The sequence below is a fragment of the Mustela nivalis genome, assembly GCF_964662115.1.
Source record: "Mustela nivalis genome assembly, chromosome: 1".
NCBI classification, from domain to species: Eukaryota; Metazoa; Chordata; class Mammalia; order Carnivora; family Mustelidae; genus Mustela; species Mustela nivalis.
The window spans coordinates 10,915,126-10,940,866 of NC_139020.1; the positions used below are offsets into that span (position 1 = coordinate 10,915,126).

Consider the following 25,741-nt stretch of genomic DNA (forward strand, 5'->3'; position numbering starts at 1 on the left):
GACACTTTAAAAATTTTTCAAGCACTCATTTATTTCAGGGTTTCCTCGGGATCAAACAGGACCAGCACCGTAACTTGCCGGCGGCAGCTGCAGCGTGTGCGGGGTGGAGGCGATTGGGGGCTGCTGTGGCCATGTGTGGCAGGGGCTAGGAGGCTGCACTTGCTGATTCCTGCCGGGGTTCTCTATTTTCTTCGGCCAGGGGCAGGGAGGCGCAGGGCGCTCTCGCCAGCTCTAGACGTCGCCGCTGCCCTCTGTAAACCTAAGAAGCTGCAGCTCAAGTGTGACGTCTCCTTTTCATCCAAGCGCCATGTTCTGGGCCCATTACATCTCTGCTGCAGGTTTAAATGGCGTGTCAGTTATTTCGGTGCCAGATAGGGGAGTGCCCGTCGGTGCCCCGGACCCGGGGCCTCTCGGCACCCGCGACCCAACTGCAGCCAAGGACCCATCCGGAGCACCGGGGAGCGGAGGGGACCAGACCCGACCAAGGCATGGGGGTGGAGCCTCGCGGGCGGCCGACGTCGCTCGCGCTCTGCCGCGCCTCGGGGGCGGGGCCACGTCGGGGGCGGGGCCGGCGCGCGCGGGAAGCGCCGGCGGGGAGGCCGGCCGGCCCCTCTGCGTGAGCCGCGCGTTATGGCCCTTTCGGTGCCTGGCTACTCGCCCAATTTCAAGAAGCCCCCCGAGACTTTGCGGCTCCGACGAAAACGGGTCCGGAGCCGCGGGGCGGCCGCCTCACCCGGGGAGCAGCCCGAGCCGGCGCCGCGCCGCGCCGCTCTGGCGGCCGGGCTGCTCCTCCGCCCCTTCCCGGCGGCGGCGGCGGGCAGAGGCGGCGGCGGCCCGGCCGCGACCCGCAGGAACCCGTTCGCCCGCCTGGACAACCGGCCGCCGGCCGCCGCGGAGCCCCCCGACGGGCAGCCCCGCGGCCCGCAGGAGGCGGAGGGCCCGGTGAGTGTGCCGGGCCTGGCCGGCGAGGGGCTCTCGTAGTGCGGGGATTCGCTGTGAAATCCGGGCAAGTTGTCGCGGTCGAGGGGAAATGGGCGCGGAGGGCGGCAGGCGCCGCGGTCGAGGGGCCCTGAGCCTTGGGAGAGGCCGCTCTGGAAGCTGGGCTTTGTGTGGAGCGCGCCCCGCGAGCGCTCCGGCCGCCCGCCCTGAGGGAAGCGCAGGGCCCTGGGGCGCGCCCCCCGCGGTCCTGCCGGGCTTGGGCCCCCTGGGGGTTAGAGGTCAGTGGGAAGACGGCTCGAAAAATCCCGGAGCGACTCCTCCAGGAGGGCCGCTGCTCAGTGGGAAGGTTACCGGAGACCCTCCCTTCTCCCGCGCTCGAAAATATCCTGGAGAAAGAGGAATGCTCGGGAGTCCTGGAGTCCGAATTTCCCAGCCCTTTTCTTACCCCAGAGCCTTTTGAAACTTTTGAGGTATCTACATCAATTATTAGGCGCACGTGTCCCCGGCCTCCCCCCCACCACCACGCCATTTTGACAGTAAAGTTCAGACTGAAACCCTGAGCTAGTGATTTGCATGTGAATTCCTGCACTTGCCTTTGCGGAGGAACTCGAGTGCCCGGTGAGGCTCTGTCCGTGTTCACGCGAACTCCAGCATCACTTAGGACTGAAAAGAACCCTTGTTTTCCCCCCTCAGTTTTTAGATTCTAATCAGGAAAATGATTTGCTGTGGGAAGAGAAGTTTCCTGAAAGAACAACCGTTGCCGAATTACTCCAGGTAATAGTTTGTAAATGTTATTAGAATGTATACTCTTACAATCTAAATCCATACCTCTCAGAAACATTTACTTGCAAGATCGCTTTGCCGGGAGTGCTGAGTGATCATCTGTGTCAGGGCTGTCAAGATGGTATCGGCACCGGCGTGGAGTTTATACGATGTAAAAATGGTGATTCTCGTGGTACCGACGCCAGGGTTGGTGTAGATACAGGTTCCCCTGTTCCAGCTGTTCTGACACTGTTTCTGTGTGACCGGTGACAGCTCCAGCTCATCAGTCCACGCTCTGCTGCTGTTTGAACTTTGTCCTTAACTGAATCTTCAGACTCGATCCCCAGATGACCTCCGCAGGTTGTGGCATGTCGCGGAACCTTGCTGACACCACCACAACACACGCTCGATCTCTTGATAAAATCCGCGGATTTTCCTGTTGTGATGGTTTAACAGATAGAGTTTGACCTAATAGGAGCAGGCGACAAGAGCGAAGACCCACTTTCCCTTTCACGGAAATAGATGGGGTCTTTTAGAAATAATTCCCCCAGGGTCCTGGGCTCCCTGCTCAGCGGGGAGCCTCCTTCTCCCTCTTATGCTCCCCCTGTTTGTGTGCTAACTCGCTCGCTCGCTCTCTCGCTGTCTCAAATAAATAAATAAAATTTTAAAAAAAGAAAAAAATAGTTCCCCCTTACCTGTTATTTTTATGTGATGTCACCTCAAAGAATCATTGTAAAGTGGTGAAAATTGCCTTGAAAAGACAGCAAAACAGTCTAGAAGGAAATTTTAAAATCAGGAAATGCTTTTTACATATGGCCTCTTAAGAGCCCTGCCTGAGTTCTTACTCTTCCCTGCAGGAGCTGCTTAGCCCTGGTTCCAGAGTTTTAGAGGCTTAAAAGGTACTTTTTAAAACACTGGAGGGGCCCTCCTATGGCTCAGTCCGTTATGTGTTTGACTCCTAATTTCGGTTCAGGTCATGATCTCAGGGTTGCAAGAGCCGGAGTTAGGCTCCCTGCCCAGTCTGCTGGAGGTTCTTTCCTTCTCCCTCTGCTCCTCCCCCACTGAAATAAAGAAATAAATCTTTTAAAAAATAATGAAACACTTGGAATCCGGTTTTTGCTTTGATAGCAAAATCAATAATAGATTTTGATTTCTTTTTTAATTATGATCATGGGAATAGTACATGCCTCTTGTAACTGAACTATGTAGAACTATATATAAACTGACAGGTAAAATGTGCCCCTCCACCAATACCACCCATAACAATAAATCCCCGCTTCTCAGAGAAAACCACTGTCCGAAACCACAGTTGAGTAACTCTTTCTAGAGTGTTTCATAGTATGTAGTGTGTTTTAAGTGTTACTTAACACAGTTTATAAAATTTTGACATTTCTGTGATCGTGCTGGTTGATCAAATCTGTAGATTAAAAGGGTTTTGGGGGGCGCCTGGGTGGCTCGGTGGGTTAAACCACTGCCTTCGGCTCAGGTCATGATCTCAGGGTCTTGGGATCGAGTCCCGCATCAGGTTCTCTGCTCAGCAGGGAGCCTGCTTCCTCCTTTCTCTCTCTCTCTGCCTGCCTCTCTGCCTACTTGTGATCTCTGTCAAATAAATAAATAAATAAATAAAAGGGGTTTTGGGGTGGGTGGGTTGGTTCGTTGGTTTGGTTTTGGTACTCCACTAATTTTTGTGTTCTCTGTTTTCTAAAAGACTCCGCAAGTATCATTCTCCGAATCTGATACTCCATCCTCAGAAAGTACCGAGTTACCTGTGGACTGGAGTATTAAAACTCGACTCCTTTTCACCTCTTCTCAACCCTTTACCTGGGCAGATCATTTGAAAGCCCAGGAAGAAGCTCAGGGTGTCATCCAACATTGTAGGGCAACAGAAGTTACTTTGCCTCAAAGTATACAGGTAATTCTGAGAAAACAGATAAGTGTTAAAGGAACAAATTAATTGTAAAACGTGCTTCTCTGCAAAATGGCACAGATACTTCCTTCTATTAAGTTCTTCTGACATTTAGAGACACAAAGACTTGGGAAATTTTGTATTTCCTAAATGGTGCTTTCATGCAGTTTTTTCTGTCAGATTCAGTAACTGCCCATTAAATTTAGGAACCTGTCCTGAGAATTAGTTAATGGGTTGGGTAGGAATTGTTTGAACTAAGCCATTCTTTTTTAAGGTCTTTTGAGCAAGATAATCTACGGGAAAGAAATGGAAAGCAATTGAGTAGGATTGCAAAGGCAGATTGGTTATTCCGCTGCTTTTCTGATATGGCATGTGTTCTTTTTTTTTCTGTATACTAGTTCTTGCTTCGGGGTTGATAGTGTGTTGTAAATACTGCAGTGGAGGTCATGAGTTCTAGAATGGTTTTGGAGAAATGGAATTGCTCGCCTCCCAAGCAGCTCATCAGCTCAAACGAGATGAAAAGGGATTACCTTAAAGAGGCCTTGGTACGGCTTTGTTAATAAAGAGATCTGGAGGATTTGGGGTTCGTGTTCCCCATTTGTACTGGCTGCTGTTGGAACAGTTGTGAGGGGAGCGCGGCGGAACGGAGTACCGCCTACTGCGGCATAAATCCCCACAGTCCTCCGTGGTAGCAGGCGGCAGGCAGTGCTGAGCCCCGCTGTATTTAAGTCTTCCTTCTGATACGTTTTAACAGTCAAGAAGCACAGGCAAGAATAAACCACCTTTTAGGCGCTGTAACCGCTATTAATACTTTCCCATAAGAAACAGTAAAGATTCTGAGAATTAGTGGCATATCGATGCTTTTTAATGAAATCGTCTACTTCTCATGTGCCCAAAGCTGTCCAATATCATCTCTGGATTTTAGGATCCCAAAGTCTCCACTGAGCTCCGTTGTGCCTTCCAGCAGAGTCTTATCTATTGGCTTCACCCTGCCTTTCCTTGGCTACCGCTGTTCCCTCGCATCGGAGCTGATAGAAAAATGGCTGGAAAGATAAGCCCTTGGGCAAATGATGAAACCTTGCAACACGTTCTAATGAGTGACTGGTAAGATATTTTTTTTGTCGTTTTTCAGGCAGTTTGTTTTGTTTTGTTTTTTAAAGATTTTATTTATTTATTTGAGAAGAGAGATCATAAGTAGGCAGAGAGGCAGGCAGGGAGAGAGGGGGAAGCAGTGCTCCCCGCTGAGCAGAGAACCTGATGCGGGACTCGATCCCAGGACCCTGAGACCATGACTCAAGCCGAAGGCAGAGGCTTAACCCACTGAGCCACCCAGGCACCCCGAGAGACTGGTGAGATTAAAAACTGGTGCATCCAAAAGTGAATTTTCATTTTACCAGTGTTCTCTCCTTATTTGTGATGTGGAAATGTGTAGTAGTAAAATGATCTCTGTGTCCTTTTGAATTATTTTTTCTAAGCTGTTAACGAATGTTTAAATTATTTTTTTTTAACTCTTATTCACTCTTCATGCAGTTGTGGAAGTATGTGTAAGTGTACCATAAGCATATACAGATGTTCTTTTATGTTATTCTCAGTGGCTGCTTCCTTTCTCATCAGCAGAAGCTGCTCAGAGAAAGATCAGCAACCAATTAGCAATTGTGTTTTATTTAAAGAAAAAACATTTAGTGATTAAGCAGTAAACACTATTGGTTAAAGTATTTAGAAGTCATCAGTGAGTCCCATGACCGATCTGAGTCCTGTAAAAGCCAAGTTATATATGTAGTGGCAAAAATTCGAACCATTTTCAGTAATGTATTATGTTTTCAATCACGTATCAAACCGAATGATATAAAACTGAATTTTAGATGCTAAGCTAAATACATTTTAAAAATCTAAATTTTGCTGCTTCATAGGTCTGTGAGCTTCACTTCTCTTTATAATCTGCTGAAGACAAAACTTTGTCCATATTTCTACGTTTGTACATACCAGTTTACCATCCTGTTCCGCGCAGCAGGATTAGCAGGAAATGATGTCATCACAGCTCTCATATCTCCTACAACTAGAGGCATAAGAGAAGCTATGAAAAATGAAGGTAAAACCATTGGCTTAAAATGAGAATACCACACTGTATCTTAATTACTTTCCTTAAAAGCTAAAATGTGAATTGTCTTTTTGCCAGTTGAATGGTCTTTTATCAATCTTACCTACAGAACCATCTTTATTTCTGATTTTTTTTCCCCAGCAGTGCTTTAAGCTGTCCCCAATGCATAGCTTTAAGTTAGTGGTATTCCCTTCTCTGATCTGACCACCACGTGTTAACCTGGGAAATTCCCATCTGAATATGTTCCTCTAGAAATTCCTTGATAGTACAAATTACCCACCCTCTTTTAGTAACAGTTTTGCAACTGGGTCAACCATTAATGATCATGGAATCTATTTAGTAGGTTCAGTCAGTACTTTACGAAACAGTACCTTACCACATGCAGTGAGAGTGTGTATTGTTTCCTGAACCTTTTATTTGAAAAGAGGGTGTGTGTGTGTGTGTGTGTGTGTGTGTGTGTGTGTGTGTATGTGCGTGTGTTGGGCTAGTGTCAAGAAAGCTTGAAAGCTAGTCCCTTAATAGATCAAGGGTAAAAGCTCAGATCTTTAGATTTCATACTCTGTAAAAGTAGGGCATACCTGTTAAGTTCTTTAAGATTATATTAAAGAAAACTCAGTTATATTCTTTTCTCACGTAGGTATTGAATTTTCTCTGCCGTTAATAAAAGAAAATGGCCATGAGAAGAAGGCACCTGGGACCAGCCTGGGACAGGGAGAGTATGTGATTAAAATCATCTTTTGTGTCACCTAAGGACTTACGGACTTGGTAGAGTTGTTTTGTAGAGGGAACCGTTTTATGAACTGGAAACTCTTAACTGTAACAATTTTCTAGGGAACAAGTAATCAGTGATGAGGATGAAGATGAGAGTTTTTCCTGGCTGGAAGAGATGGGTGTGCAAGATAAAATTAAAAAACCAGACGTGCTCTCTATCAAGCTGTATCCTTTGTTATGTTAATCGCAGTTGGTTTCCATTTAATTCCGTTAGTGAGCTACTTTTGTAATAGTGACGGACAGCTTTCTTTGACTATAATCTTAAATTACCTTAAGATCATATTTAAACTAATTTTCCAGCACGACACTAAATAACAAACTCCCTCAGTACCAGTAAACCATGAACAATTACTACTATTTTTTTAAAAAATGAAATTCCATGGAGAGCATGGTTGGTTTTGGGGGGTTTTTTTTGACTAGAGAAGAAATTACTTTTTGTGAGGTGTCCACTTCTAGCAAATTCACATGGCCAAAGAGAAATCATTTTGATTTAAACCACTGAGTTATAATGGCAGCAGTTTGGTGGCGAGAGCATTTCCAGTTCGGAACCTTGATTCAGAATCAAGGTTTTTTCCCCATTGGTTATGGAATTTAAATTTGCAAGTTCCTTGATGGTCCTCTTCAGATGTAAAGAGAAACATGAAGTGCAAATGGACCACAGACCGGAGTCCGTTGTGTTGGTGAAGGGAACAAATACCCTGACGCTGCTGAATTTTTTGATCAATTCTAAGAGTTTAATTGCCAGCTCAGGTCCACAGGCAGGACTTCCACCAACCCTCTTATCACCTGTAGCTTTCCGAGGTGCCACGATGCAAATGCTTAAGGTAATGAAAAGGGGGGGATAAATCACTGATCCTCATAAATTAGCCTTTTAAGAATAAATCAAAGTCTTCATTTTTAATAACTCCTGCCATTTTGTATGGTACAGATTGTGTCTTTGCTTTCCTCCCAGTGAAAAAAATCATTCATTTATAAAGATGTATCAAAGAAATGAGATCAAAATATGGTTATTACAGAAATGTTTTATTTGAATTAGATGAAAATCATTTTTTCTGACTGAATAAATATGATTGGCAACAAAAGCATTTTGCCATATGGAAAAGTTGCTCGATCTCATTTTGTCTCATTTCTTAACCAGTAAAGATCCTAGCCGAGGTTGTTAAATTATTAATCTCAAAACTTGAATCATGGATAAGTGAAAAGAACAGCTATATATCTACAGTACTGAAAAAAATTATGCTTGTAAATACAAAAGGTATAGTGAATGTTATTAGCAGTAGAATTTTTATTTACTTTTAAAAAATAGAATTTATTCTTCTATTTGCCCAGTATTCTGCATTGAAATTATGTTACTGAACTGGAATGGGAGTGAGGGGGAGTGGGAGGAGGTACTTGCTTCCAGTTAGGGAATAGAGGAAGTCGGGAATGAAAGTCACCGCATCGGGAGCATAGTCAGCGGTGCTGTGACAGCACTGTCTAGCGACAGGTGGGAGCTACACTTGAGAGCACAGCAGAATGGATACAGTTGTAGAATCACCATTGGACCCCTGAAACCTATGTTAACATTGTGTGTCAACTATATTTCCACTAAAAAAATTTTAAGATTTTATTTATTTATTCATGAGGGACAAATTGAGAGGGAGAAGCAGGCTTCCCACTGAGCAGGGAGTCTGATGTGGGACTTCTCCCAGAACCCCGGAATCGTGGCCTGAGCCAAAGGCAGATGCTTGACCATGTGAGCCACCCGGGTGCCCTCCATTAAAAAAAAATTTTATGGGGGAACCTGGGTGGCTCAGTGGTTAAACCTCTCTTAGCTCAGGTCTTGATCTCAGGGTCATTAAGTTTAAGCCCCAAACTGGGCTCCATGCTGGGTATGAATCCTACTTTGAAAAAAATTTTTTGAGGGCACCTGGGTGGCTCAGGTTGGTTAAGCCTCTGCCTTCAGCTCAGGTCATGATCTCAGGGTCCTGGGATCGAGCCCCACATTGGGCTCTCTGCTCAGCGGGGAGCCTGCTTCTCCCTCTCTCTCCCTCTGTGCTCTCTCTCAAATAAAAATCTTCCAAAAAATTTTTTCTTAATAAGACAAGTATATTACTAAGTCAGGATACCACATGAGAAGTTATATTCTTTAGAACATGCTTACACGGAGTCATAATTTGGAGGTGCGTTACAGATGGAGAATTAACATTTTTCCTCCTATAGCATTCTTTTGATGTCTTGTGAGCTACTTTATGCTACAGTCATATGTAGTAGCTGCCGTCACCGTACAGTGCTATTACAACACCATGGACTCTTGCCTCTGCTCTACCTTCTTCAGTCCATCATTGGTTAGTAGAGAGGAAAACCCACATGAAGTTATTGAACAAGTCTTTGGCTAGGGACAAAAGCTTGAGAGATGGTGACCGTCAATTTTTCTTTAAATTTTCTTGAAGGCACGAAGTGTCAATGTGAAGACACAAGCTCTTTCTGGATACAAAGACCAGTTTAGTTTGGAGATCACAGGTCCCGTCATGCCTCACTGTCTGCATTCTGTAACCATGCTACTCCAGTCTGCACAAAAGGGGTCATTTTCTGCTGGACTGTATACACATGAGCCAACTGCTGTATTTAATGCCTGCCCGTCAGTGAAGGAAGGACCGGGTAAGGTAAGGAGACTGCTGTAGGGACGCCTGCGGGGCTTATGGGTTAAGCAGCTCAGGTCATGAGCCCAAGGCCCTGTGATCGTGCCCCACATTGGCTCCTCGCTGGCCAGGGAGCTGGCCTCTCCCTCTGCCTCCTCTGCCTGCCGTTCCCCCTGCTTAATGTGCATGCTCCCTCCCTCTCTGAGAAATAAAATCTTAAGGACAAGAACATAGTAGACAGCTGTAAGCATTTCATCGTAGCTAGTTTCCTCAGATGGAAGAAGTGAGTTACTATAAGCCAAACTTGTGTCTTAGGGTGTTAAACTGCACTAATTGTAACTTTATCAATCCTAATTACTAAGATGAAGGGGTAAGTTTGGTTTTTTTGAGGTAGATGTTAGGAATTTAGATTGTACTCAACGTGACTGGAACTTCCCCAACACAAAGAAAAGGCAAGTTATGTGTTCATGGCCATCTCAGATCTGGAACTTTATAGTACCTGATTCTTTCATTATAAACAACTACAGATATTTAGTATTTGCCTGCAATTTTCGTCATAGTTTTTATTTACAGCTTATAATTAAGACCTTTAAAATTGCCTCATGCTTTTATCATTTGCCAGACTTCTAAGAGTAACCAAAATTATTTGTGGATGCTGGAAAACTTTTAGGGTTCATGTCTATTGATAATGAACTGCCTTTATCTATGAACAAATAAGTAAGGCAGGTGTTTTTCAAAGTTCCATGGAAATGACTAAAATCGGAGTGTGCAGGGGTGCCAGGCTGACTCAGCTGGTAGAGCATGCAACCCATACCACCAGTTTATTAACCTGTACTGTTCAGCGTTATCAATCCTAATTACTGAAAAGCCCCACACTGGGCACGGAGCCTACTTTAAAATCTAAAGGGGAACTAGCTGGTTTAGCCAGAAGAGCATGCAGCACTTGCCAGGGTCGTGAATTCGACCCCCACGTCGGGTGGAGTCCCAAGAGTGAAGTCTGAGTGTCCAAAGACTGATGTGCTTTCTAACTGACCTGAGTACAAATTTCCACAGGAGACCGTTCTTGAGGAGCTCGCTAACTGTGGGTTGCATCGTAAGACTCTGGACCAACTTAGTCGAACACCAATACTGGGAAAATCATCTTTACGACATGTGGAAATGAGTGACTACGTTTATAATTGGAGATCCTGAACATCAAAGTAAGCCTAAAAGGAATCTTTGAGGAAAAAAGCCTTCTAGCAAGGAAATTCAAGATTGTTATCCCTTTGGCTCTAAAGTTCATTTTGGAAGTTAAAGGAATAGAACGATCTTTAAAATATTCAAATGTTTATAAACATTAATCTTTTACTTTATTACATGAGTTAAACAGAGGATTAAGATTTTAAATCAGCATTTTTACTATTCTGATTAGCTCGTTCAGATATGAAGATAACCCCCAACTTCTTAGAAACATCAATAACTTGAGACTTCCAGACTTTCAACCTAATTTATAAACGGAGTAGAAAACTGATGTCATGAATGTCAGTTTTTCCTTGCAAATGGGAACTGAAGCTAAATTACTGTTATCTCCTGGCATTATGACTGATGGCATCAGGGCAAAACTATATTTGATAAATCACCTGCAATTATAGGCAGGTTCTTTTTATAAAGATAGAAAACAAATGTAGACCATACCTGTTGAGCTGATGATTGTTGATGTGTCTCTTAGTTGCTGCTTTCCTTCTGATTTATAATTATTCTCTTCTCAAAGATATTAAATTTGGTTTTTTAATGCATGTTAAGTCAGATAAGGTATTTTGTATTCCCCACAGAATAGTGTTAATAATTGTAATGTATGCTCAGCTGTCATGGTAAAGTAGTATTTATTGCTCCTGTAGGGGTGTGTGCATGCGTGTGTGTGTGTATGTGTGTGTGTGTAATTCAGATTTTCTTAAAAATAAAAGTACTTAGAAATCAAAAGCATTGGGTAAAGAAATAACAGTATTCAGTGAAGAAGTATGTGTTCACTTTATGATCCAGAAAATAAAACACCACATTTATTCCAGAGAAGTTTATATTTGGGCCTTAAGCTTTTGAAAATAAAGTTTAGAGACATAGCATTATGAATACCACTGTAATACACATGAAATATTCTATCAGACCCTAAAAATTAACATAAACTTAAAACTTTCTCATAGTCAACAAAATAGTGGCTGGGTGCCGATTTTATTAGGTAAGTTGGTTACAGCATTTTAATTATCATTTAACGTCTATCTAGGTGTAGCTGAAATTCAAAATGCACATCAAAGTAAAACTATATCACAACTCAATGCCATACTAAATGTACTTGGCCTCTGCAGTAGAATTCTAATCAGACTTCATTTTGACTCCCTTCTCATGGCCCAGGTGGCTTTGATGGGAATGCAGGACTTAGTGCAGATCATCACACAACATACCACTTTCTGTGTATAACCTCTACAAAATTTTAAGGGGAGATGGTGGCATTAGCCCTGTGGAACAGATCTTGCTTAATTACCTCAATAACACTGGCCCAGTATCTGTCCAGCAGAACCCATTGTGAACTAGTACAAGGTGCACAGCCCTTCACTGATTACAGGCAAGTGTTAACAGCAGCCTAGCCATAAGGAAGGGAGGTTACATCATAGTACAAAATACAGTATAAAAGCGTTATTTAACATTCCACACTGAAGATTACGGATGCCTTCAAACAATCGTTTGGATGTTAGCCACTTAAACAAATACATCACTAAGGTAAACAATATAAACATACCAAAACCCTGTATGGTTAAATACAATTTCCATGGTACAAAAATCAAAGCCTGGAGATGTTTGTACAGATTGCTTTTTACACAATGTCTTAAATTGCCAAATATTTACAACATTAAAGAGGAAATACATTTTGATGCAGAGTAAAATTATCTGAAATGATTAATATAAAACCTCAATCTATCTACGTGAGGCACTCCTGAAGCAAGTGGCATTAGCCATGAGGTCCTTTGGTACAAGGCCCATTGCTTGAAGAACCACAGTAGCTGCTGTGGCTTTAGCATGCTTCTTATTAGGGCTGGCAAAGCTGGGCTGGTAAGCGCTTCCATTTATCAATACCTATTCAAGAAAAACATACAATTGGGCTGGTAAGGGCTTCCATTTCTCAATACCTATTCAAGAAAAACATACAATAAGAACAGCATCAAACTTTAATATCTATTAGCTTTGTATTTTTTCACTAAATGCTAGAAAAATAATTTACCAAAATATAAAACCCACACTGTGTAAGTCAAATTAATTTCAACCCAGAAAAAGCAAATCATTTGGGAAAAGGGACTGCAAATTAAAAGCAGGTCTCCAAATGGGAAGGCGGGGTTGGGGGAGAGGTAGGGAATGGAGAAAAACCCTGATAAAACTATTAAAATTAATTCTCCATGTTCCATTAGAAAATGTCAACAAATGATTCACCAGATTTGCCCATCTTTTTCCCTCCATCATTTTTGAAAAATAGGGTATTAACAGGTCATGTTAAAGTATACTTATTTTAAAATCCCAAATCCCTATCACTTCTGCCCACACATACATCTTCACTCCCAACCCACAATGTATCAATCCTGTGACCATATAATGCCTCTCCCTCACCCTCTAGGCATCAAATTAATAAGGGTACATAATGCAGAAATTCATATTTACCCTAAAGAGAAAATGTTTGCGATGATCAGGGCCACTATCATGGACCAAGAGAAATTCTGGTGGTTGCCACCTTCTCTTATTACAGATTTCCATCAAAGCAGACACAGGATGTTTGCCTACAGAGGGGAAAAAAGCCATTAATTTTCACTCTCTGTGGTAACGAATTAGGAATTCAAGGTGGGGGATGGGACAAGAGGAAATTAAAATGTGCTCTCACCTGACAGATCTTTCATTGCAGCAGAGAAGTTTCCGGACCGCTTTTGTGCTCTTTCTCCTACTGCAACGAGACCTTTAAAATAAAAAGCCAATGTTCACTGAATAAAAACTCCAAAGCATCATTTTAAACTTATACAATGGTTCTAGGAACGTCAATCACAACCTATACCTTCCAATAAAATATTCAACTCCCACTACCCTTAATTTTTATGTAATTTGACTTGTTTCCCTATGTTTCAATATATAAACATATACATCATGTTCATATACCTTGATACTAGAAATTGGAAAAAAAAATCAAATGTTCAGAGAACACAGAAACTTAGAATATGAATTGTGCCATATTTAACATCTCCAGGACTGTTTCGTTCTAAGTTTAAAAAGTAGTGGCTATTTACTACAAGTGATTTCTAAAGGCTTCCAATGCCATTAAACAAAATGCCCAATTAAAGTTCCCCAAAAGGTGAGGATTTTAGGCCACACACCCTGAACAATTAAAAAAAGAGGGTGTCTCTAGATATGGGTCTGTATTTTTCCCAGCAAACAACCACTTTCTGACTTATCAAATGATATGAACAGAAGACAGTCTCACTGCATAATCTCCCTTTCCAATGGGATTTCACTGTATTACTAGCCAAAATCCATGCTTTCCTGGGAATTTTCAATCAGTTCCTCACTAATTTTGTCACTATGCTTCTCAAAACCCAACACTGTTAACACAATTCCAAAAAGGATGTTCCCTGTAGCTACATGACGCATTCACAGCTGTTCTCTTCCAACCAGTCACCTTCTAGGACACACAAAAAATGTGTTCAACTTGTATTAAGACAATGCCAATGTGGTATCAGTACAATGTCCTTTCCTAATTTGATCCAAATTTTGAACTGATGCCACAGCAAGGATGACTCTCATGCTATTTCCAGCCTATTTTGAGAATCATGATGATATATCCTACCAATTTCAAATTTAAAAAATGGCATCACAGTATTCACAGAATATCACCGTATTCTCTGGATGACAATATAGAAATTCTGATGCAAAACATTTTATAAGACACAATTTGGTCCGAGCTGGTTGGTTTCCAAATTCACGGACAGAGTAATTTAACTACATTAACTTCAACTTTACCTTTCTGTTTGCAAAGTTAAAGAAAATTAATTCCAGTTTTGAACTTCCCAGTTCTTAAAAATCAGGATTTATACGAGCTTTAAAATCACAAAGCTGACAGCTCAGCCCCATCTATGTAAGACGTTTTTCCAAAGGAAGGTATTATTTAAAAGGTACCAACTGGCTGTCATCAATGAGCACTAAGTACATATATACATATTTTTTTTATGTGAGGGCAGAGGAGGGAGAGAATCCCAAGCAGGCACCACACCTAGTGCAAAGCCTAATGCAGGGCTCGATCTCACAAACCTGAGCATTATGACCTGAGCTGAAACCAAGAGTCAGATGTTTAATGGAGTCAGATGTTTAATGGACTGAGACACCCAGCAGCCCCCCCCACCCGAGTGTATTTTTAATACTTAGCAACTGTGTGCAGGCTATGTAGACAAGATCTCCACCTGAGTAACAAAGTACTAGTAAAGACAAAAGTCCCAAGGTGCCCCAAGCACAAGGTAATACGAACAGCTGATGCTGCGGTCAGCAACTGTCTCCAGCCCCAGCCCAAGAAAACTCAACTAGAGCTTAAGAAAGGGACATGCCAAAAGGGTTTATATAAAATGAAGACAAAACAGCACTCTAATAGGAAATAAGGAGAATATGTGGGATAAAATATCTGAGAAAGGTAAAAACTACATCCTACCTAGAAACAAAGACAAGTATATGAAGTATATGTTCCCTGTCAAGAAAAAAGAAAAGGGGATACCATTTACTAAACTAAAATCTAGTTGAAATTTCAATTACACTGATTTATGCACACTTCCGTAATATTAAGCAACTAATATAAGACCACCTTTTAGCTCCAATCAGTGACTCCATCCGTATCCATAAAAGCTGCCACAAATGGGCAGAACTTTCATGTCATAACAGCCGTAAATATGCCCCACTTAAGTATCACGGACACCAAAATATAGGAAGGTTACTTTGGGAAAAAGAAAAAAAAATTTTTTTAAAGAGGCACCTGGATGGCTCTGTCGGTAGAGTGTAGGACTCAAGATCTCAGGGTTGTGAGTTCAAGCCCACACTGGGTATAGAGCTCAATTTAAAACAGGATGGGGCACCTGGGTGGCTCAGTGGGTTAAAGCCTCTGCCTTCGGCTCAGGTCATGACCCCAGGGTCCTGGGATCAGCCCCGCATCGGGCTCTCTGCTGAGCAGGAGCCTGCTTCCCTTTCCCTCTCTCCCCCACCTCTGTGCCTGCTTGTGATCTCTGTCAAATAAATAAATAAAACCTTAAAAAAAAAAAAAAAAAAGGAAAATTTAAAAAATAAAATAAAATAGGATGGTAATGAAACTCTAAATATTAAAGGAGGCATAATCAACATTCCCGAAACAATGTGTTACCTTTTCGGTCTGTCTTAAAATCAACTAGGATAGGCTCCTTATTTCCTTCTTTGTTTTTTCCTAATCCTTCTCCTTCTCTCCATCCCATTTTTCTCATCAAAACGGCTCCCATTCCTCCAGTTACCGGGGCTGCTCTTAAGAACTGATCCTATCCAAAGAAAGAAAGGTAAAATGTCCCCATTGCACAGTTAGAATTTGGCTATAAACTCAGTGTAACTTTAAAAAAAAATCTTATTTTTCTAGATCTGATATAGCAATTAAAATTTCTATAACTTATATACATACTGTAGTGTGGATGTTCTAATTACTTCACATTAACATAAGAGTATTTTCAAAGTCAAATAAGGCAGATAAATGGCAGTTTAAAACAGTGGCCCTCATGCCCCCCTCCAAAAAAAAAAAAAAAAAATTAGAACACTCCTGTTTTCGTCCACTATTTAGGTTCACTGGTATCTCTTCTTAGCTTGCAAAATAAAAAGAAGGCAATGTTAAAACAGTCAATAATATTAATTGTCCCAGGTGTACCTAGTTAATGAATAAAGCCCAGAAATCATTTAGAAATAGTTTGGACACTGAAGAAGCATACTGTTAACATCCCAAGTTTTCTTCCCCATTCTACCATAAAGCAAGTATAAATATTTTACTAAGAAAATCCCTATGAAGCAAAAAAGATAAGTCTCTGTATTTACACAGTAAGAAACGGACAGTCACATAAAATACCCTGTCATTACTACCAAACTGAAACTGAATTCTTTTAAAACCTAGCGTGATGTTAAAAGACTTGTAAAAAACTCCTTAAGCGTTTACATACCTAGGCCTCGGTGGCAGCAGTGTTGTGAATAGTAGGGCTGGCACTGACCGGGGCAAGAAGACAGCTACAAGGATTTGGCCCTGAAACAAGTTTCCATACAGAGGGGTGAAAGTTCACAGGTTATTCTGTGAACAGTCATCTCTCTTGTATCCAACCCACTGAACCATAATTTCCATCAAAGCAGCAAACCACTTAATGTCATAAGATGCACAACTATCTACATTAGCATGGTCAACAGTCGTTTTCACACATTGAGAAATAAACAGGCAATGCCTCTATTTTAAAGGACATCAGCAAACGAATTCTACTGTTGAGGTTTATGGCCATTTTTTAAAAATTTGTAACATCTCCAAATCCTGCTTTACTTCCCCTTGTTATTAAATTTTAGATTTACATTTTCTAGCAAATCTACAGCAAAAGTCATTAACTTATCAACAGAGGGAGTCAAAACTTTTGGTAGCTCTGGAAAGAGTATGCATAAATCGTTTCCTGTATTGATAAGTTAATACTAAATTTTTTATTATCTTGTTTTTACACACAGTAGTGAAACTGTATCGTCTTATTTTTTCCCCAGCTTTGTAAATTATATGCTGGGGAGCAGGCATGCCAATGACGTGTGACTAGACATTAAGTTCAACCAGGTGCTCTGATGGAAGGAGGCAGCTGTGGAGGTAAAAACATACCCCTGGTTCAGTTCCTTATTTGGTGCAGGCCATGCAGTGTTGATGTATAAAGAGAAAAGTTAGCTGATGCTTGGGTATCGACTGCCTTGTTGCTACACACCTAGAATGACTTTTACTTACTTCCAGGTTCATCCGCCCCTCTTTTCCAGGAAACACTCCTAAAAAAAAGGGCAACTGTGCAGAGTATAATGCAAATCCCCAAAAAACCCAGGCTTCCAACTCAGTTTCCATTCTCTACTATCTTCATGTTTCTTTACCCCAGTGTGTACACAGTTCACCAAAAAGCTGCTTAATCTAATGAAACTGTAAGAGCAAACAATACCCATCGGGTCTTGTTCAAACCACTCAATTCCAAAAAAGAAAGGTTCTTTTAAGTCAGTTACCAGTTAAAAATGTTTTACTGACAAACAGTAATAATGGTAAACTTTTCATTCTTTTTCATCTAAGAATATACTGTAACAAACTAAAAAGAATATGGAGAATGTTGTCATTCTGTGGAGTTTTTAACAAAAAAGAGGGTGCTGGGCAATAGCAAGGCAAGAAAACCTGTATGATCATTGAAAAAGTTTTCTAAATGCAATAAAGAGACATTTTGTGGTATTTGACAGTGAAGATGTTAAATTTTCAGCTAATGACTTCACATTTTTATAAATGTTCCCTCCTTTGTATCAGTAGCAAATGTTCTTCTGTAAACATATAAATGGTAGTTTTTCTGAAAGTACAGCCTTCTTATTTAGAAACTTCTCTGATGAACAAATCTCCTAATTTATCAAAATGACTTACATAACATTTAACATGATGTGAATTATTTAAAACCTGTCAACTGCCTAGAAGACTGGAAGTCCAAAAAAAATTAAGGGAAAGTCTGCGGGGAACCAATTTAATCCGTAAGAGATTCATTTTTTGCAGGTTATGTTAAAGTGATTTTTAGAACTATATAAGCATTATGGATCAAGTTCATTATCCAAACGAAGTCCAAAATTTTGCAATGGAATAGCATTCAGAAGTTTCTATCTAATAACGTACAAGACTATTTAATCTGTATGTGTCTAAATGCCCATATAAGCTTCAAGTTTAACTTCGTGAAATACTGAGCACTCAGCTTCAAGATTAAATAGTATGAAAGAATTAAAAGTATTCAAATAGGTGTATAACTGTAATTCTTCCCAATGAGATGTGAGCCATTTTCAAGTACTAAACAAATCACTACTTTTAAACACTGTAATACAGTTAAGTCCAAAATGAACTCAAAATTTAAAATATTTTGCTAGATTTTCATCTTTTTTCTAATACCGATCCCTAGTAAATTATAAACAAGTTGTAAATTTTCCATAAATTTGACCATATGCCCACCATACACCTATTATAATGTGCAACTATCTCCCCCCCATGACAGACAAACTGAGGGTATATGTTTTATATTAATTTGTTAATAAGAGGGTCATTAGAGATAATGCTATCAAAATTGAAGTATTATGAGATTAAAAGCTCTGAAGCAACCAAAATCTCCTTTTGCCGAAATTCAGTTCATTCCCTAGCAATCAGCCATTCTTCAATAGGTGCTAAGTCCCGTCACGCTATTAATTACCACCCTGAGAAGCAGTAATAAGAACTTGTCTTCTTATGACACTTGGAGACTGAAATTCCAATTACTTGCCCATGATCACAAAAGCAGTCAGGAGTACAGCAGGATAAAGAAACCTTCCCAATCCTTTAGACCACGCGGCCTCCCAGTTCAGCACTGCCATGCTGCCAGTACTCCTGAAACAAATTTCCCATCACCCATCCAACCAAACCACATCCCTTCACCAGAAGGCATTTAGAAAGCCCTTCATAACCACCTAAGACTCCCCCAACAATGAGGCAGCCGTAGGTGGAGTGCACAGGTCTCCTTGCAGGAATCTGAAACCAGGAGCACCTACATCTTCACAGCACGAGGCGTCCGTCCTCTCCCTTGTATTTAGGTCTTACTCTGTTTTTTTCATGAGATCAGTGGTTCTCAAATTGAGCCTGCGGATCACCAGAGGCCACCAGGGCCTAAATGGTGGTCCACAGAGAAGTATCCTCTGTCCCCTCCCACCCGCTTCACCACCCCTTCAGCACTGCCCACCCTCCCCCACACACACTCCAGCCCTCCTCCCCAGCCATCCAGTCCCATGGCAAAATCACCACATGCAGAGCTAATCCTGGGGCCTCCCAACCAACTTGCTGTAACCGGCCGCGGACAACCACTGGGATCGGGGACTGGAGATCACCAGAGGGATGAGGAGGAAGGGCCAAGAGTGCTTACAAGAGGGCACAGGCACTACAGAAGGGGAAAGGAGGACAGAGGAACAGAGAAGTGGAAAAACTGGGATGGTAAGAGGGCTCTTGGGGGCAGTGATCCACCAAAAATAAACCTGTAATAAAGTATCCCATGATGAGAAAAAATTTGAGAACCACTGCTTTGAAATCATTAGATTAGTAGTCCAACAGGAACTGTGGAACATTCTGCACAGCACCTAAGATACACCGTTAGCATTCAAAACAGTTTTAAAAAACCACCCCCCAAAATCCCAGTGGCAGCAATACAGAAATAAAACTTGAGGATATAAACTGAGCAGCTCTTAAGCCCCATTTATCCATCTGCCATTGTCTCACAAATCAGGTCCATCTTCAGTGTCCATCTTGAGTATGCACACAGCGCAAATTTACTCATGAATTTTGGTTAAAGTCACTGGCCTCTTTGTGCATTTTTAGTAACACATTTTCTAAAAAAATCTTAACTTTGTACTTGGCCACTTTCATATATGCGGATGTCATGTACCTTTTTAATCCAGGCTTGGGCACCAGTATTGGCCAACTGCTCTTGTGTCAGAACCTGCACTCCCGTACTTCCGGTAAACTGACCGGGAATGGAGTTCAGCTGAGCCCAGGCATCGATCTGAAGGAAAAACATATGCCTCAATGAATTAAGTAAAAGTACTTACCTAGTCAAAATCCCACTGATTTATTTCACTACATGAAACGGTTTAGGTCATTCTTGAAAAGGCTGACCTGAAACTTCCAACTTTTAAAACAGTATGCTGAATTTTTATACGTATTTAAATTTTTTCTTAAATGCTCCAAAGAAGCACTTTGGTAACATTCAGTGGGTCCCATTTGTAACAAGATCTGAGATGTATTTCTAACAACTAAAAAGCGTAACTGTAATGCTCGTCCTTCAAAGTATCACATGAATACATGAACAGTTTGTACAGCAAAGGATCCCCACCCTTTGCCTATGTACACATATAAACGTCATAACCACCGGAGTTTTTTAACTACCTTTTCTGTGGTATTAGAAATCCAGAATAAATTTGAGAGACATGTTTAAGGAGTAATAAATACAGGAAATTGTACAAACACATAAAACAGCTTTCTTTAAAAACTGAGCACTACGTTAATCACCAACATTTATTGTGCAGGTTAAAGAATCAGTTGTCGGTCCTTCAAAGTAGATTTACTGTACCCTGGTATTGTCAGGCAGTATTATTTTCTTATCTGTCTGAATGTGTATTTACTGTTTCTATACAGATCTACCAAAGGAATGCAGAAGACAAATGGAAAAGCTGTCTACTGTTAAAAGTACAGACCATGGACTCAGACTGCCTCATCACTTTTTTTTTAAATTCCAATGTAGTTAACATACAGCATCATACTTGCTTCAGGCTGACTAACCACTGTCAGTTTCCTCCGCTGAAACTGCAAGTCATAATAGTACCTACATTTCAAAGGACTACTATGGGCACAGAGCTACTTTTATACACCAGATAATGAACTCTTTAGGGCAGCGAATTTTTTCTACTGTATTCTCCTAAACAGTTCCTGCCACATAGTACACAATAAATATTTACTAAATGAATGATCATGCCCCAAATCACTTTCATTTTAAATAAACTAATAATGCCAAATTATTTATTTCCTTGGATTTTTAAGATAAGGACCTAGATTTCAACAGCATGCCACAGACTTTGCTTATGACACAACTATCTAATTAAATTCTCACTTAGACATCAGAACAACTACATACCCGTTCCTGAGCTCGATTTAACATGCTCATGGCTTCAAGGTCAAATGCATTCTCACTGAGTCTTTTCTGAGCAAGTGCCCGCTCACTCATTGCTGTTGAGATGTCCACAGGCTAAGAAAGAAAACATAGATAATTATCTCAAATTATGAGAGACCCCCTAAATTCTAAAAAATGCTCTTTAGCCGCTACATATCATAGAAAATAGTCTTAAAAATTAACAATCTTGCAAAGTACAGGAAAAAAATGCCAAAAAGGAAACTTGGAAAGTAGATGAGGATTTAAGAGAAGTTATAAAGTATCAGAGGCAGCAGCTGAACTCAACCCAAAATATGATTTCATATTTTCTACTTTATCAAATTACAATCATAGAAAACTGCAAAGAACTTAAAACTCTCTGGCCTTCACTAACGAGTCATTTACCAAAAAACTGAGAAATTTTGAACTATTTTCTAACTGCTAACTTTATATGCATTAGTTTTCATTTTACCTTACTTATTAGCATAATGTTCAGAAGCAATAAGCAAGGTTCCTGAACAAGCGAGCAGAAAACCACTATTGTTATCAGTGGTCTCCCCTTCACTCATCCACACAGCTTTTCATCTTCTTACGGATGCTCAGGGGTAATTTGGTCTTAAGAACTCCATTTCTTTGAAAAATATCTCAGTTCACATACATTAATGACCCAAATTAAAGTATTTCTGTGGGGGTACTGAACATGAATGGAAAACACTTGAAATGAGGTATATCTGAATGGACTTAGGTCTTCCTTTTCAAAGCTCATACCTTACCTGTAAAAACTTTGTGCTAAGCAGATTGATTTTATAGTTTAACTTTTTTAAATGTTTCATAATGTCCAGGAAAATTCTTAAAAGGGTAATCTTTAGAGCACATTCCCAATTTACCATATTTGTGGAAGGCTCAACCGTAAAAGAAAAATTAAGTATTTGATGTTCTTTATTCTAATGTTAAGAGCTCATACTGACTTATATCAACTCACCAATTTTTAGCACCCAAGAAAATTCATTTTCAGAAAATGTTTATTTGACATGGGAAGGTTTTCCCAAATTCATTTACAAAGAATGATTAATGGGTACTGCATGGATTTGACAAACATAAGAAGTCAGTAAGATACGTTAACGGCTAAGGATTTTTCCTTAAAAGCTAAATAAAGGCTATCTGTAACTTAACTGTGTACTGCATATGAAATACTTCTTCTAAATCAAAGACCTATATAGCAGAAAAGGAATATGTGACAATGAGAGACTAGTTCTATCTCATGCATTAAGAATTACTAATCTTTTTGGGCGCCTGGGTGGCTCAGTTGGTTAAGCGACTGCCTTCAGCTCAGGTCACAATCCTGGAGTCCTGGGGTCGAGTCCCGCATTGGGCTCCCTGTTTGGCAGAGAGTCTGTTTCTCCCTCTGACCCTCCCCCTTCTCATACTCTCTCCCTCTCAAATAAATAAATAAAATCTAAAAAAAAAAAAAAAAAAAGAATTACTAATCTTCCTTTTCCTACCTTCAGAATGAACCCTTTTCTTGCATCACTCTTAGTTATCTTGCTGAATCATAATACTCTGCTAGCAAAATAAAATTTTTTCACCCAGATTCTTCTGTATTACCTTCTTAAAAATGAAAAGTAAAACGAATCTAAACTCATTCTGTAATTATACTGTTTACAGATCACAGGAAAGAAGATCTTAAATTTCTCAGTCAATATAGTAATTATCCATACTAATTATGTCTGGGGCCTATAAAAAATATGTAGGCAAAATCACAAGTAAACACTAAAAGCTTTAGTATCTTCACTCTTTACTTCTACTCTAATTCTGATTAAATGCTGGTACTTTAAATGAGAACCCAGATATTTCGGGCTGAAATTTACATTCCTTTGGACTATCTTAGATGTTTCCTAAAACTGTTTGGCAGGATTATCGATGTAATTCGAAGGCCCACCAAATACACCCCAAATACTATTCATCAACGTTGCCTGAACTACTCTGTGTAGCAGTCTATAAACTTTTGATGTTTAGATATAGATGGGTTTTTATTCAAATAAGTCTAAGCTTATAGGAAGTAATGTGGAAAATCTATCTACCCACCACCCTAAGCCCTGATTCCCAATTTCCAACTATGAATTTAGCCTTAAATAGGCAGTTAAGATGGCTTTGAAAGCTCCCAACTTTTCCAGAATAAAATTTTTCCCAACTGGAAAGCAAATGAATACACCTATCTTTGAATTCCGCCATCTGGAAACATATCTTCATACTTTTTTCTTTTTAAGCTTTACTGAATAAGCAGATAACCTAAATGTCTCGTCGTTTATCCCCAGGATGAAACTTCTTTCAAATCTCAGTAATACTTTGTTATATTCACATCTCACGCTGGAAGAAATTTTAATATGACAACCTTGATGTTTAATATAAATTTGCTTTAGATAGAATTACAACTATTTTCTTCCTGAAGTAACATAATTTACTCAACAGGCTTACCAAGTGAGCTGCAAATTCATGTCAAAACCTTATTACCCAACAGTAATCTATTAGTTTTATATTCGTATTTTTAAATGTGAAGAAATATACTCAAAATAAAATAAACCAGGATTATCTTAACCGCTCAAGGATCCTCAAGAGTTTGAATCAAAAACCATGTTTCCGGTTTTCAAGGTAATTCAAAATATGCAACAATACACAAAAAGCCAAATATAATCCCCAAAGCATGAATACTCAAGGACTAGACCAAATGTTATGTATCAGTATTAAAATTCCCATACAGTATAGAGCTATTCTTTAGAACATTCTCTACAGTATAGAGCTATTCTTTAGAACATTCTCTACAGTATAGAGCTATTCTTTAGAACATTCTCTACAGTATAGAGCTATTCTTTAGAACATTCTCTACAATGACAGCAAGTGAGCACTTGAAATGTGTCTACTAGGGCACAATGACAGCAAGTGAGCACTTGAAATGTGTCTACTAGGGCAGGGGCGCCTGGGTGGCTCAGTGGGTTAAGCCGCTGCCTTCGGCTCAGGTCATGATCTCAGGGTCCTGGGATCGAGTCCCGCATTGGGCTCTCTGCTCAGCGGGGAGCCCGCTTCCCTCTCTCTCTCTGCCTGCCTCTCCATCTACTTGTGATTTCTCTCTGTCAAATAAATAAAATCTTTAAAAAAAAAAAAAAAAAAAAAAAAAAATGTGTCTTCTAGGGCAATAAATGAACTGATCTTTCAGTGGCCAGTGACTACATTGGACTATATGTTGTGCATATATGTGTGTACATAAACAGTATACAGTGGGTTATACTATATAGTGAACTTCAGAGCCTTAACCATCTTTTTAACGTTGCTCAGAAACAGGAATATGTCAAAGGTACCAAAATGATGCTTCTTAAAAAGCCCTTCTAGGGGTGCCTGGGTGGCTCAGTGAGTTAAGCCTCTGCCTTTGGCTCAGGTCTTGATCTCAGTGTCCTGGATCAAGCCCCACATGGGGCTTTCTGCTGAGCAGGGAGCCTGCTTCCCCTCTCCCCCCCAAACCCCCCCTTCTCTGCCTACTTGTGCTCTCTGTCAAATAAATAAGATCTTAAAAAAAATTTTTTTTAAAGCCCTTCTAAAAGCAAATGGGGAAATAATCTTAAATCTCATAGAGTAGTATTGTCAAGTTGTCATCAACAAGCCTTATTTGTTTCCCTTAATATACTGCAGATTTCAAGTTTAATTATGATACCATAATAATATTCTAAGTATTGTAACAGGGGAAATGTTTAATTTCCTTTAGGCTAGAACTTATTCTAAGAAGTAAAATCTATGTAAGAGTATACTGAATTATAATTCCAGTTCTCATATTAATAAAAACCTATCCAAGTTATTTTATCTCTGTATTACAGCAACACCACCAATTACTTCTTCCATAATCCACAAGTGTCAGGAATAATAAAATCCATAGTATAACATGCATTTCATAGCCCAAATTATTGTGTGCCTTCTGTTATCTTCCTCATTTTAAAAACCCTAAATCAAAAAGAAAAAAAAAAAAATACACACACACACACACACACACCTAAGTCAATTTACTTCTCCCTTTTGTCAACCCAACTACTTACATAAATAAAACTATTACCTTAGGTATTTCTTACGAAGTCAATGAAAGGATACAAAAGGGCTAAAAAGAAGTATTAGGAGGGGGTCAGTCAGATAAAGAAAAGAAAAGAAGCCCTGTAATATGGCAATTACAATCTATAAAGATAATTGCAGGTATCTTAAAAGACAGTATAAAAGGAACCTTTTAATTTTAAGCACATGAAACTAAGAAAATGCATCTGACCTATATGTAAAACAGGATTTTAAAATACTTAGTAAAAATTAACAAGTTACAGAGAAGAAGATGACAACTACAAAAAAGCCACACAAAATAGAGTATCTCAGTTGTCATGCATTGGGTTTTTAAACCACTAATTATAAATCTTTTTATTACATTATATAGAATTTTCTAGTGTAACTCTTCTACATTTAATCTAAGTAAACTACAATAAGAAAACAAACAGATAACCTATTAAATGGTTCCAAGAAATTCGGTGTTAATCACCGAGGAGAATCCAAGGAAAGAAGAATGCATGACAAGGCTGTATTTAACCATTCTAGCGCTGCCAGGACCCATGTGTTTAATTTTCAGTTAAAACTTACATCTTATTCCAAGAATTGAGCT

At 40.1% G+C, this 25,741-nt stretch overlaps 2 protein-coding genes across 13 annotated transcripts in view; one reads left to right on the forward strand and one right to left on the reverse strand.

The window, feature by feature from the left end:
* Positions 1-12: 12 nt before the first annotated feature.
* On the forward strand, positions 13-20,877 carry DONSON (DNA replication fork stabilization factor DONSON). 4 transcript variants are annotated; one of them, XR_014309805.1, is made up of 12 exons: positions 13-942; positions 1,633-1,713; positions 3,410-3,613; positions 4,533-4,711; positions 5,518-5,696; positions 6,343-6,421; positions 6,537-6,641; positions 7,102-7,300; positions 8,909-9,121; positions 10,151-10,296; positions 16,886-16,982; positions 20,550-20,877. XR_014309805.1 is itself a non-coding variant. In XM_082723842.1 (11 exons), exons 1-10 carry the CDS (start codon positions 631-633, stop codon positions 10,286-10,288), a joined length of 1,689 nt encoding a protein of 562 aa, XP_082579968.1. In that variant the 5' UTR covers positions 13-630; the 3' UTR covers positions 10,289-10,296; positions 20,550-20,877. The 4 variants fall into 4 exon arrangements, 2 of the variants coding, with proteins under 2 accessions (XP_082579968.1, XP_082579967.1); XM_082723842.1 differs by lacking the exon at positions 16,886-16,982; XM_082723841.1 differs by lacking the exon at positions 20,550-20,877 and having other exon boundaries at positions 16,886-18,975.
* Positions 11,133-25,741, reverse strand: part of SON (SON DNA and RNA binding protein) — a 33,385-nt gene continuing 18,776 nt past the window's right edge. For 3 of the 9 annotated variants that reach the window (XM_082723268.1, XM_082723273.1, XM_082723266.1), the window contains 6 exons: positions 21,046-21,156; positions 19,801-19,917; positions 15,501-15,648; positions 12,996-13,067; positions 12,779-12,894; positions 11,133-12,255 (listed from right to left, as the gene is read on the reverse strand). In XM_082723268.1, coding sequence (XP_082579394.1) covers positions 12,196-12,255; positions 12,779-12,894; positions 12,996-13,067; positions 15,501-15,648; positions 19,801-19,917; positions 21,046-21,156 — 624 coding nt within the window. In that variant the 3' untranslated portion in view covers positions 11,133-12,195. Of the gene's footprint in view, positions 12,256-12,778; positions 12,895-12,995; positions 13,068-15,500; positions 15,649-16,311; positions 16,392-19,800; positions 19,918-21,045; positions 21,157-25,741 lie in introns of all 9 variants that reach the window. The other 6 variants (XM_082723270.1, XM_082723275.1, XM_082723269.1 and 3 more) reach the window with 3 other exon arrangements.